General features: G+C 38.3%; 1 protein-coding gene across 1 annotated transcript in view; it reads right to left on the bottom strand.

Moving 5' to 3' along the window:
• Window positions 1-14,317, bottom strand: part of MDN1 (MDN1, midasin homolog (yeast)) — a 103,542-nt gene that overhangs the window by 69,215 nt on the left and 20,010 nt on the right. Inside the window, exons 15-30 of the mRNA XM_009583221.1 lie at window positions 13,643-13,791; window positions 13,477-13,537; window positions 12,721-12,932; window positions 11,167-11,270; window positions 10,005-10,149; window positions 8,505-8,601; window positions 6,766-6,879; window positions 5,960-6,107; window positions 5,676-5,786; window positions 4,684-4,835; window positions 4,013-4,191; window positions 3,431-3,639; window positions 2,183-2,329; window positions 1,282-1,423; window positions 1,020-1,154; window positions 805-943 (exon numbers count right to left, since the gene is read on the bottom strand). Of these exons, the coding sequence (XP_009581516.1) occupies window positions 805-943; window positions 1,020-1,154; window positions 1,282-1,423; window positions 2,183-2,329; window positions 3,431-3,639; window positions 4,013-4,191; window positions 4,684-4,835; window positions 5,676-5,786; window positions 5,960-6,107; window positions 6,766-6,879; window positions 8,505-8,601; window positions 10,005-10,149; window positions 11,167-11,270; window positions 12,721-12,932; window positions 13,477-13,537; window positions 13,643-13,791 (2,244 nt within the window). The remainder of the gene's footprint in view (window positions 1-804; window positions 944-1,019; window positions 1,155-1,281; window positions 1,424-2,182; window positions 2,330-3,430; window positions 3,640-4,012; window positions 4,192-4,683; window positions 4,836-5,675; window positions 5,787-5,959; window positions 6,108-6,765; window positions 6,880-8,504; window positions 8,602-10,004; window positions 10,150-11,166; window positions 11,271-12,720; window positions 12,933-13,476; window positions 13,538-13,642; window positions 13,792-14,317) is intronic.

Below are 14,317 nucleotides of genomic sequence, written 5' to 3'. Positions count from 1 at the left end.
GCAAAGTGAAGCCATTTTTGGCACAACAACTGTTGCTGACTTGCACAAGATGCCTTTAATTAAATTTAAATCAATATCTGCATTGATGGATTTCTGCAGGTTCAAAGTCAAATTCATTTCAGCCTGCCCCTACAAGTACTCTACTAGCCTAACATTTCACTAACCTGGAGATGCTACGTGCCTAGACCAAGCCTAAGTCTGAAAGAATAAACTGCTGAGTACCTAGAGTTTTCATTTATTACCTAAATAATTTTACTTCCCCCTTTTTTTTGCGTTTTTCTTCCCTTCTTTCGTACAAAAATTTACTCTCCAAATTTATAACCAGCACAGGAGCAGACAGCATCTACCTCCACGACCTCCTTTACAGCATACGAGGCAGTGGCGCAGAGAAGTAGTAGCAAGGCTATATTCAAGCTCTTAAAACATGCAAAGTGAATGTGCTCTCTAACAGAAAAATGTCACAATTCCCCAAAAGCAGCCTCTCCAGTGAGGCACAGTAAGATTCTATAGGACACCTTGTGAAAGGTGGGGACAGAAGTCAGCTCATCTCAATTTTACTACTTTCTATATAATTTCTATGTAGCTATACGTAATGCAGATAATCCCATTAAAGACTTGTGCTGAAAGAGATGCAATTGCTTCCCCTCAAAAGGGAACTGTGAAAAAGAGCAGCTGCAAGTCTGCCATGACAGAGGCTTAAATGTCCCAGATCAAAGAAGCACTGAAGCCCACACAATCATTTTATGTCTGATTCAGTGGCTGGTGCAGCACTACAAAGAACTGCATCAGAAAAAGCAAGGTTACCCAGTGTCTCCCACCAGCAGTACTGGTTCACCAAACTCCAGGGCTCGTCCCACCAAAATGGCAAGTCTCCTCATCCCTTGAGTCCAGACAATATGGTTAAAGTCTCTGTCCATCACCGACATCTGCGTGGAGGATTTAGCTGCACAACACAAAGCAATCCATCAGCTTCAGTCACATCTAGAGAACTACTAGTGTGGTACTTCTAGGAAACTTACCCAGTAGCTTTTTGACGCTTTCTCCTGAGAAGAGAGACTCAGGATATACTTTTTTCTTGAAGTGTTTTTCAAGGACACTCTGAATAACATCCACCTCCTCCTGTTTCCTGACTCTGCCTGCCAGAAGCATAAAACCTATAAGACAAAGGACGAGAGAAAGGAATTACTACCTGGTTAATCAGCAACAAAAATTTATACTTAAGAACTAGAGTTAGAAAGTAACTCTACAGACACTCTAAAAACCTGAGGTAGCAGGGCTCACCATCATTTGCTAAGTGCTGAAGCCAGTCATACTCCTTCTCCGGCTGTTCTGCCAATCTGTACCTTTCAGCCCAACGAAACAGATCCCGCAGGGTAATGAACCCATGCTTCCCAGCAAACACCGTTGAACCTCTGCGGTAAGACTGTCATAAAAACAAAACATGAGCCATTTCTTCATGAACCTGTCCGAATACTTAAAACAAAGCTAATCAGAGCTCTGTGATGTGACACTTCTTCAAACAAACTGTATGGGGAAAAAAAAAAAAGTCTAGTACAGTCACGACTCCCAAACTCAAATTACCTTTAAGCAGGTATTTGATAGGTACCAGGAACAAAATAATATAGATAACAGTAAATAAAAATACTAAGAAGAAAATAGGTACCTGGAATAAAACAAAATCCAAGCAAAAGATTAGGTTCTACACCAAAACCTATGTTACCGCTTTGACGCGTACTCTGTTTTATGCTGCTGCAACTGCTTTTAAATACGAGATAGTTTTAGCTACATACTAAGTGTTAAATATCTGTTAAACACAGGAGTGTCAGAACATATCCAGAATTATTGCTTAAAAATAATACCGAATTTAACATGACCCAAAGACAGCTACAAAACCCATACTGTACTTTGGATCCAGAGCAAGGGATTATTCTACACATCAAATCCAAGGCCTTTGTTTATTAAATTTTTTGCTGCTAGCTTTCTCTCAAATCTGACATTACCTTCCCTATTCTCTGTCTTAACCACTGAACTAAGTACTTTGGTGGGTTCTCTTCCATCACTTATGGTTTAGGTTTTTAAATGTCTGCCAGTTAGCAACACCTCCCCCCCAACAGGAATTTCTATTACTTTGTGCTGAAATATGTTTGCATGTCTTCTACAAAAAGAAGAGAGACTCTCATACTTGCAGGTCTAACATGACTTTGACAAGCTTGCTGCAATAAGAAGGTGGCAAACTGCATCGCTTGTGCAGGATGGTTTCCAATTCAGCACTTGGCAGTTCATCAAAATGCAATTCCACAAAACGATTTCTGAAGGCTCTGGACAAAACCTAAAATATGAGAACATACTATTGCTTGAACTTTTTCCTTTGATATTCCTCACATTATGTATCTTCCCCTACACATCCAAAGGAAATATGGATAGTGTCATAGCATATAAATTAGCACATACTCAGAAACCTTGAAAGAAAGCATAAGAGACAGCGTGGATGAGGACAAGAGCATTAGAACGTGTTGTGTTTTAACCACGGTAGGCAGCTAAGCACCAAACAGCCATTTGTTCACTCCCTCTACAATGGGATGGGGGAGAGAATCAGAAGGGTAAAAGTGAGAAAACTCATGGGTTGAGATAAAGACAGTTTCGTAGGTAAAGCAAAAGGTGCATGCAAGCAAAGCAAAATTAGGAATTCATTCACCACTTCCCATCAACAGGCAGGTGTTCAGCTATTTCCAGGAAATCAGGGCTTCATCATATGCAACAGTTATTTAGGGAAACAAACAGCGAACATCCCCCTCTTCCTCCTTGTACCCCCTCAGTTTTTATTGCTGAGCATGACATCATATGGTATGTTGGGGTCAGCTGTCCTGGCCATGTCCCCTCCTAGCTTCTCATGTATCCCCAGCCTCCTCACTGGCAGGGCAGTGTGAGAAGCAGAAAAGGCCCTGACACTGTGCAAGCCCTGCTGAGCAATAGCTAAGACATCCCTGTGTTATCAACACTGTTTTGGTCACAAATCCAAAACATAGCACCATGCCACTCACTATGAAGAAAATGAACTATTCCAGCCAAAACCAGTACAAAGTGGACACCAATAGCCTAAGTCAAGTCTCTTCTCCAGTGCTCTTGAGCAAGAAATGCTGAGTCAAATATAACATACGTGAACTCCAGTTCAGTAAAGCACTTAAATCTCAACTACTCAAAATGAATTAGAAATTTGGTATCTGCAAAAGAAGCAACTAACCTAAACAGAACCCAGCTGTACTGAAAGTTAGTCCACAACCACCTCAAGTCTCCACCTCTTGAGAGTTTTCTTGAGAGTTTCATGTTAATTTTGTGCTACGCATCAGAAACTTTTCACATCGCACTTCTATGTATGAGAGAGATTCAGTACCTAGAGTCATAGCTACTCAAAGGAAGAGATTATACAGACCTTTCTGCCACCATAGAGTCCTGGAGGATTCTGTGTAGCAAACAGCATGAAGCGAGGGTGAGCTTTGACAACTTCCTGGGTCTCAGTAATGAACAGCTCCCTGTTATCATCCAACAAACGGTTGAGAGCCTCCAGAACATCAGTGGGAGCCAAATTCAGTTCATCGAGAACAATCCAGTAACCCTTTCTCATTGCATCTATGAGGATGCCTTGGAGGGAACAGAAAACGTTCTAGTCAAAAATCTAACAAACTAGATCTAACAGAAGCATGCATTCATATACTTTCAGCAACCAGTTTTCACTCAGTATAAATGCTAATCCAGAGAGGGAAGCAGCAGTATTGTGTAAGCTGTTGAACTCTTTTCTTTATGTCCAATAGGACAAGTGTGATGAGACAAACATGAACTCTTAAGAATTCACTGAAATTCACAGAAGTGATTATCATTAGTATACAACTACTAACTTTATGACAGATCATCTCTCCATTGTAATAAAACAGACAAGTTAGGCAGAAAAAAAAAAAAAAAAAAAGAGCAGTGAAGTGAGACAGGAATTTGCAGTAAATATAATATGCCCACCCACCTTCCTTAAATACCAACTTCCCAGAGGCATCCGATGTATAACAGCCAATATATTCCTGGATGTCAGTATGCTCATGATTGTTAATCCTTACACAATGGTTCCCAGTAGCAGCAGCCAACCAGCGAATTAAACTGGTTTTACCAACAGAGGTCTCTCCTTGAATCAGTACTGGATGAGTCCTGAAAGGGATAACCAAAATAGTGGTTTAGAAGCACGAGTCATATCTTTCTCATACACAAGATATCAGCATTATTTGAAATTTTCTACATTACAGATCTACATTACCAAACTACATTACCAAAATATCACTACTTAACTCACTTGGAGTATCCAAGATCATACACTAATAGGGGAACATAAGTAACTTTACCCCCGAATGCTAATTGCTACCCGTGAAGTTTTACATGGCAGTGTGAAATAAGCAGGTTATTCTAACTGCAATTTTCTAGATTATCATTTAAATAAAACTAAGTATGGCAGTAAGATGGTTTAAGGAAACAAGAAATAGATGTATAAATTCAAGTCACTGTACAATGAAAAGTTAACTATAAAGTAGAAGGAAAATGGACATTACTCATACCAAACAATAAAGGCTAGACAGGCACCACACTTGAGGCCCAAACAAACATCTTTAACTTAGTTTTTTAATGGAAAAGTTGAAACAGACATACCCTGCAGACACAACTCTGGCAATGTCTTTCAGATTAAGCTTAACTGAAGGGGTTAGCACGTAAGTCTCATCTACAGTAGGTTCCTTATCCCCAGCTGAAATCCAGTATCCTTCTATAAGTATAAATCTCCCTCCTTGGGGTTTTGGTATTTGCTAAGGAGACATGGCAGAAATAACAGATTATAGAAATGAGTTTCAATTTGCTAACAAAGACAACTACTGCTATGCCAGTTACATAATCTTTAAGAAGTAATTTTAAATTAATCCCTGAGCACTCCTGCAGTAAGCACTGTCCCCTTGTCACAGAATGCAAATTACAGGAAAAGCCTGACCAGATTATTTCAAGGTCATGAAGCAGGAATCTTTGCCAGTGCCATGAAGATAAAAATGTCGCAAGAGTTCTAGCACTGAATTTTGAAGTATGCTTCCAAGCAGGAAATTCGCTTTTATCTTTTTATCTAATATGAAGGTATGAAGGGGTTTATTCTGAAACAAATACATATTTCTTAAAACTGGCTTCCCCATCCCACCTGCCCAGTCCCCCATGCAAACTCATGCTGCGCTCCCAGAACTAGTGAGATTCTTCCTTTCCATTAGAGACAAAGCACAGATGTTTGCTTCATATCCATATGTTCTGCATTTGGAGTCTAAAAATAAAAAGCCTGTGAAAGCTCCTCAAAAGTCTGTGAAAGCTTTACAGTTGGAGTCACTGTATTAAGCTGCCCACACTCCACAATACTGTAATTATTCAGACTTCCATGTTTTTTAAAATTAACAAATAAACTAGCTAACATATGGGCAATTCAAGCAGAAGTAAAACATTATGAAGAAACAGTATTAATTTTTTTTTTTTTTTTTTTTTTAGTTCTTATCTTTGTAACATGAAAAACAGGACTGTGAGAAGGAAATGTGGAGGAAAAAGGCAGGAGAAGGCAACTCAAAATAAATTTTACTCTGAATACTAAACAGCTCTATGTAGGCTCAGTTACCTACCTGCTTGAGAAGGCTTTTGATGTTGCCAGAGACTATATGCTGGCAAATTAGCTTTTGAACTACTGGGTGAGAAACTCTGTCAAGCTGCGTCAGGAAACTCAAACAGAAGCCCTAAGAAGAAGAGTTATTTTCAGTGATAAAATGAAAAATCACTAGGGAAAAAACCGTAGAGATTAAAGAATCATTTCTGTTCAATACTGCACTTAGAAGAGAGGATTCTTCTTCACCCAAACAATCTTTGTAGTGAATACACGCTGAAAAAAACCCCCAACATAGATAATCACCTCATACAGTGAGCGCGGTATGCTGCTACATGGATTAGATGCTGCAAATCTCAATGCCCTGCAAAGTGTACGGAGACTGTAGTGAGGTCTGTGGCCAGTTCCATCCACCAGCTTTGCTTCTGCTTCCTTTCTCACAGATAAATAAAAGCTGCAAAAATAAAGAGCGAAACCACTTCCACTTACACAGTGCTGTTACTGATCAGAGCATTGCTCTAAGGAATTAAACCCAAAGTATGAACACTTAAGCTTATCTCCAGCTGTCACTTTTTCTAAAAGCTCCAGGTTAGGAAAGCCATGCCAAACTCTGCCATCTGTATAGTCAGTGAAGCAAAGCAACAGAATATTTTAGAATCATATTTTTGAGTAAGCTTGATATACAGAGAATGACTACAAAATCAAAGTATTCTAAACATGTAACAGTTCTTCAGGTGAGATAATACACCTTAAACTAGTGCAAAGAAAGGTAAGTTGATAAACATACAAGACTTTCATTGGTATCACCTACAGAAACAAACCATTTTAGTCTCTCAGATGGGAAAGAGGACTGCAACAACAATGCTTTTTAACTGGTGCCACCAAGAAAGCATTTCTGAATACGAAAAAGTGAATCTCCTCCACACAAGTACAGAAACCTTCAGAATGAAAAGGTTGGATGTCTACCCTCTTTCGTTTCCTAAGGCTATGGAAACTGCTGCATAGGGAGCATTATAGTGTTTCCCAAAACAGTCTAACCACAGACTACAGTTACACACTTTCTTTTTGTGACTTATTCCATCAAGGATTTCAGGAGATTACAACCAACTTACTTCACAATTCCTTGTACTGTAACTTTGTTCACATTCAAGCCTCTCAGATAATCCATGATAAGAACTTGCAAGTCCCCTTCATTTCTCAATTCTTCTACATAAAGTTCAGTAAACCTACAAGAATCAAATGAATCCATAACACTCAGACATCTGACAGTATTAAAAAAAAAAAACGTGTTATATATGATTCTCATAGTATATAACATTTAACATTTTGTAAGCAGCAGAATACTGACTTGTCAAACTACCTATAGATAGACTCAAGAGCTAGAGTAATTAAAAACAAAGTATTAGTAATACCTTATTTCTAAGTAATTAATCTAAATTATTTAACTTAGTAGACTGAAAATGAACTATGGGACTGTATTTTTGAAAATTAAAATTTTAAACAATTTGCAACAGATATCCAAACATTACAGCCTGAACACTGGAACACTGACACAGCAGGAGCACTTTTCAAAGTGGACTCTCTAATGATCTCTATTTTAAGAAGTGAACACTTACGAGATATCATTTACTCTAATTTTGTATTGACTATCATATCCAGAGCTAACATATCCAGGTTGTTTCCTTCTTTTGCAAATATCCAACTCAGCAATGATAAAATGAGAAATCTTGACAACAAGCAAAGAAAATTAGCAGCAAAACATCTACTCAGTGAAGTTCTAAGTATCTTTAAATATATCAACAGTGTTTCACATTTGGTACACTACACGGGCAGCTCTAGTTAATGAACGTATTTTCTAACGTTAGTTAGTCCAGTATATTCACATCGGGTGTTGAATGTGAGTCTGCAGCCCTTCCATACCATGCATTACAACTGCAAACAATAGCTCAGGACACAACACAGCAAACCCAAAACAACTGAGCAATACTATTAACTTCAGAGGGTGGATATTTTTGACAAAGGCAAATATAAATTAAACTTAACAAGCCATGCTGAAGCTGAAGTCTCCTTTCTTCTGTATTACACTCACTTTCTTTCCTTTCACTACTAAGCCAGGAGAGCTAATAGCAATAAAACCTTACTTTGCTACTAATAATTGCAAATGACTAGTTACATATAGTAAGTGCATCTCTACAATCTTGCACAGTGTTTATGACTCTGGTAAGGGACTACATGTGTGACTTTTGGCACTCATGAGGGAAACTGCATCAAATACAAGATGATCTTTGCATTCAGGAATAGGTACTACTGAAGAACGGATTTGCCACAGCTCCAATTTCCTGGCTGCAGCTTAAATGTTTGAAGATCACACATCAAACATTTTGAGTATCACACATCTGCACCACCGTGCAAACCACCATCCTTCTGAGTGAACAAGGCTAGATATACAGCTTTTTGCAAGGATCATCAACACTTCTGAGTTGATGCTAAACAGACACAAAGCACTTGTCTTTATTATCCCCATCAGGAACAGAAACTGCTGCAGTAGCATTCCCGGGAACTGACAGCTTAATTGTAAAGAATAATCGTTCCCCTGCGCCTAGTGACAACACTCTACTGCTAGACCATTTGTTCATGCTCAGCTACTTTACAGAAGTATTTTCCTGATGCTATTTCATGAAAAACCTTCACCATGATGTGGAAAACGCCTCTCAAAGGAAGTTAATTTGAGTTCAGACTTATATCCTCGGGCTTCAAATAAGGCATTCTTCACTGGGTCAACTTGTGAAGCTAGCTAAACTCTGAAAAAGACATTGACTGAGTATTTTGACACAGAATCATTATTTCCTACCTGTTTCTTATTCCTGGAGGAAGATTTCTCTTTCCAACATCTGTAGCTGGATTCATGCACGCAAACAAGCGAAAATCAGGGTGACGGACAAGAGGCTCTAAAGGAAAACAGAAATAAGAGACATAAGGTTAATGCTAAACCAGGATACTTACTATTTTAAATGAGGTATATTTCTTCTAAGCCAGTTTTCTATTACTGCACTACTGCATTTTCTTAAAATACCAGGGTGAAAAGTTTTCAGAGAACAACTTCATGTAATTTTATCAGAGGTTTCTCTCTGCATCTTTACAACCGCCACAGGCAAGTGGAACTCCGACTTTTATTTGTGCAGAGCAACAGTGTTTTAACAACACTGAATATTTGAAAAAATATATAAGCCCTAAGCTTGGAACTCCTTGTGTCTCTTTCAGAACAATGGGCAGTGCTTCCCTTGCCCAGGAAGAAAACCCAGCCTAGGAAGCACATACAACATTTGTTTCTATCTGTAGCTCCAGAAAACAATATTCAGCAATCTCATTTTTTTACTTTTAGGTCTGTACTGGGTCTGGCTGGGAAGGAGTTAACTTTCTTCACAGCAGCCCCTGTGGTGCCGTTGAGAGCACACCAATGTTTTGGCTATTGCTGAATTGTGCTGGCAAAACATCAAAGTTTTCTTCTTTTCCCCACTCTACCCTCCTTACCCCAGGACTAGGCTGGGAGAGAGCAAAAAGCTGGGAGGTGACACTATTGGGACAGTTGACCCAAATTGGCCAAAGTGATATTCCCTACCATATAACATCATGCTCAGCATAAGAACTGGGGTAGAGGAAGAACGGGGTGGTGATTTTTGTCTTCCAAGGTGGCTGTTGCTTAGAGACTGGCTGGACTTTGGTCTGCTTGTGGCAGCTGGTTAGTGACTGCCTTTGCATCACTTGTTTCATATAAATTTTCTTGCTTTTGGTCTTCCTATTCTCTCCCCTATCCTGCTGGGGCGGAAGGAGTGAGTGAGCAGCTGTATGGGTGCTTAGCTGCTGGCTGGGGTCAACCCACAAGAAGAACTCAGAAAAATCAAAGGCCTTGTCCATGTATTTCTAGCTGGAGAACAAATATATTCTCAGGATCAGTGAAAGACAGTTACTACAGTAGCAACTAAACCTCATGTCCCATGCCCTTAGCCATCAAGCTACCTCAACTTTATTAAGAAAAAAAAAATAGTGACACTCCCTTTAGAGTCTTTAGAGACAGCAATGCTTACTAAGGCCAGTAGAGAGATCTGCTCCTTGTAGAATCCAAAGAGGCAAAAGCTACAACAATTTCTGCATGCTGAAATCTCCTGAGCCACAGTGAATTAAAACTCCCACTTCTTCCATAAAAGTATGAAGTCTAGAAAGAACACATTACTCTCTTCTGCACGCATTCATTTTAATGGTAAATGTTCTCAACTTATTTTGAGCCATATAGGACAGGGAGTTCAACAATCTGCATAGCAAGATACAGCCCAAGCAAGCACAGAAATAGTACCTGTATCTCCTCTGTCTAGTAACACCAGTGACCCAGATGATCCTTCCAATAAACCACTCAGGCACTCTAAAGTCTCTGCTGCAGCCAAGTTAATCTCATCCAATAAAATCCACTCTCCTTTTTTTACTGCTTGTGCCAGAGTACCCTAAAAATAAGATCAATTTGTTAATCGCATCACCAGCAGTGATACATCAACTAAAGCATCTGTATACTGGAAATACTTGTTTTGCAGGGTTGATTAGACAAATGGCCATTCCAAACGTTTTACAGCAATAGCATTTTACTGTTCTCCCTCAATAACAGCAATTATTTCGCAAGTCACAGAAGTCAGACAATTGTCACCCCCATCAGCTACCATTTAGATTGGCTCAGATTTAACAGAATTAAGCTCTCTTATTTGTGCAACACTGCCTGTCAGTGATATCCATCACTGCAGTGCATAAACTTCACTGACACCACTATGAGAATAAAGACAGTTAATCTAAAGAAATCTAAACAAAGACACAAGCAATGTTACGTTCCTCAGGGAACTATAACTTATTAATTAAAATTATACTTAAGTCAAAGTTTCTCCAACAATTTATATAGTCATTTTTTAGAAAGGATTGGTCAACATTTTACACACTTTACATAAAATTTGAGCGCATATATTCAGACTAACAGGGTGACAAGGAACAAACATGCATAAACAATCATAGTTTCCCCTAATCATGCTTAATGTCATTAGAGTATCATACCATGGGTTTGAAACATTTCAAAAATCACTTCTAGATGGACAGCACAGGTTCTTAATATTAAATCCTTCACAGGAATCCCCAGGCAGGAACACGTCCTACTGGAGACTGGTGAAGATGTTTTTTCTAGTCTCATACACTTGAAAAGATCATATGACATCCTGCTGATACTCTCTTATTATTCCAGTCCTAATTCCTATTGTACAGCATTGAATTCATGTGTTAACACAAAACATTCTCCCACCCCATCCCCCATCTAACCATCACCTCCCTTAAGTAGCACACTTCGTTCCACAGAGTTATCATGGAACAAGTTTTACTTCACAGCAAGATTCTTGCCAGGAAGTTATTTATATAATACTGATTGCGAAGCCTTTTAAATGCTCCTCCTTGTTCTTCCTAGCATCAAAATGTAAATCTCTAAATACCTCAACAAATGCAAAGAGAAGAGCATTTTCTGTCATTTTCATCTGCTGATGAGCATGATTCAGTTTAAGACCAAATGCCTCCCACTTCTCCTTCAGTGGTGAGCCTGTAAGCAAAACAAATTTAAGCTGGTACCATCAGAACAATAGCACAAAAAAATGTTTAACAACAGTATTTTAATCATGCTGTTTCAAGCACAGATACAAGAGTAAGCTTGGCTGAGCAATGAAAACATTCAAGTTCTACAGATGACATCTCATGAATTAAAAAAAAAAAAAAATTTTTTTTTTTGCCTTTTTTTTTTTATTTCAGCTGAACACTATTGTGATATGGGTACAGATAATTTGCTATTCATTCCAGTGTGTCCTAACTTAGGAACAAATATTTATGCTGGCAATTCACTTGCTTCCAATATGACTGTTACCACTCTCCAATTCCTGGAGACAGAAAGAAGCATCTCAGAAAAATAAAACCAAATTTACAAGCCTTATGACAGAACAGATTAACAATGAACGCTTCAGCATCAGTAAAAACACTGTTGCTTATCAGTTATGACATTATTTACTATAGCACTTACTTCAGTTATTTGTTTGAAGTCACAGCCTGAGGTACATACAGCATCGTAATGACTTAAGTTGCTAGCTTTGCAAGTTACAGATTTCAGTTTGTCTTTATTTTAGGATTGTCAATACTTGCAACAAGTGGTCTTTAAAACCTCATGTTTTTTTACATTTGTGGGCATTTATTTTAATATCTGCATATTCAGTAAAAACAGTTAAAAGAAAAGGGGAGACAAGGTTCATAATTAAGTTTACTTGGCCCATACTGAATGAAAGCTACAATTTTTGGTCTAGAACCAGAAACCACTCCATGCAAGGCAAAGTATCAATACTGCCTCTGTCCCAAATGGGTTGTGAAGTATGAAACCAGCAAAACTGTTATTTGGAGACAAAACTACAATGAAACAAAGTAAAGAACTAGGCAAGTCAGCATCACTGACAGTGAAACCAAAGTCATCAGCAAGCTCTTAGCAAGCTTTTAAAGTCATTACTACCCTAAGAGAGCTATTACTTTGGGTTTGGGGTTTTTTTGCTGTTGTTGTTTTGTTTTGCTTTGCTTTTAAAATAGCATATATTTGTGAGACCTAATGAGGTTCCAGGCCTGAAAGAAAGTATGAATGCATTCACATGTAAGACTGCCACACAAAAAACTAGGACTGTTCACCAACACAGCAAACAAGTAACTGCTGAGTGGAGATCAGATGTCAAGGGCATCATAGGTCAGACAAGTCAACCTTCACTCTGTCAGACATAGCTAGCAACAGTGATGGATTAGAAAGAAAAAAACACAGCTATTTTAACAGTATTTTGAATGTCTTGATGTAGACGGAGATTGCATTTTTCAAAACCAGAAGGAAGTAATAAAGAGGGATGAAAGAAAAGAGAACAAAAAAAAACCACAAACCAAAAATCAACAAACAAAATTCACCACTATTTATCTACTCTCTGCAATGATTCACTGCTAATGATGTGTGTTTGATCAGTCTGAATTCTCACCAGATGCATTTTCTTTTGCTTCCTTATTAATAGCAGATTTATGAATATGCTGCATTAGTTTTAGCAGATCATGCCAACGTTTCTGCCTGTAGCAGGTCTGAATGTGTCCCAAGAATGTCTGATTTTTCTTTCTAGAAAACGTCTGAGAGAACAGTTCTTCAAAAGACTCTCGCAGAGGTAGCCAGATCAGCTTGTTATCCACAGGCTTGTAACTGAAGAGAAGCAAGGGACTAGTTACTTATTTGTGACACAGGAACTCGCATCTGCGAACTAACAAAAACAGTTACCAAAACAACAATATCGTGCATGAAGGAACCCTGGTTTCCATAGTTTTTTACTCAACTAATGAGCAAAGTAAAATTGCATATTTAAATGCACCTTATAAGGCAATTTCATAGAGACAGGACCACCCTGACAAGTAAAATATTTTTACTACTACCAACCAGTATGTCCAGTGAATATTGTGTCATATTTATATTGAACAGTTTAGCCATTTTTAGAGAGACATTGGGTTGTGCTTTTAAATGACTTCATCACATACAGATGTGCAGACAATTCAGTGAAACTGCCTGTTCTTCAGCAAGGACAACACAGTTTCTGCATGCAAACATGTTTCTTAAGACATTTATGCTACTATCAGAGAGATATGTGTCTAAAAACAATTCTTTGACGATACAACTATACTTGCGTTAGAAGCTTGTTCTGATACTGCCAATTTGTTATGCAGAACAGACAAGACAGTAGTCAGTGACTCACCCCCCTAACAGATCTGCTGTGTCACTTTGTTGGTTCATGTTGATAACCCTCAAATGGTGTCCTTGAAACAGAAAGAGAAAGCACCATCAACTTGTCTGGTTTTGTTCTTTGCTTGTTGTTTTTTAAATCATCTTCATGTAAGTTACAGTCTTCACACTTTATTTACCTGTAACATGAGCAAGGTACTGAACAGTTGAGGTTTTGCCAGTTCCTGTTTCACCAACCAAAAGCACAGGCTCTCCTTTGACAACACAAACTGCAAGCTGTTCAATCAATACTGCAGATGGCCGTGTGGCAGCAAAGGTTTGTTTTGCTCTGAAAAAAACAAAGGAAGCAACTCAAAACCAAGATTTATCACGGAGCTCATTTCAATTTTACCTTTATTATTTTTTAAGATGAGTGGTTGAATTTAGGATCTTCTTTTTAATTTTTAATTAAAAATACAGGTTTGGAAAAAAATTAGTTCCAAGATACCCTTATAAGATACTTATTTTTCTCAAGATACAACCTAGAAATTCAGGGTTTCCAAAGAACTTGCTGGCCAGTGGACTTAGTGCCACATACTACAAAAATCTCCCTTTACAAAGATAGATTCATAAAAATCTTATTATAACAGCTGTGGATCCACACTGCTTTGAAGAAACTCTAGTTCAAAAGAAGCTGAAAATCTCCATGCTTTGGCTGCCAGGTGTATGATGCACAAAGTAAAACTCAAATCACAAGAGGAAGAACTCATCACATTCTTTTCATTAGAGTGAGAATATCCAATTTGCATTTTTTTAATCTTGTGACTTCCAATCTATTCTATTCTATCACAAAACACTTCAATTCACATGGAAAC

The sequence above is a fragment of the Fulmarus glacialis genome, unplaced genomic scaffold (assembly GCF_000690835.1).
Source record: "Fulmarus glacialis isolate BGI_N327 unplaced genomic scaffold, ASM69083v1 scaffold7818, whole genome shotgun sequence".
NCBI lineage: Eukaryota > Metazoa > Chordata > Aves > Procellariiformes > Procellariidae > Fulmarus > Fulmarus glacialis.
This window is presented reverse-complemented; position numbering and strand designations above follow the sequence as displayed.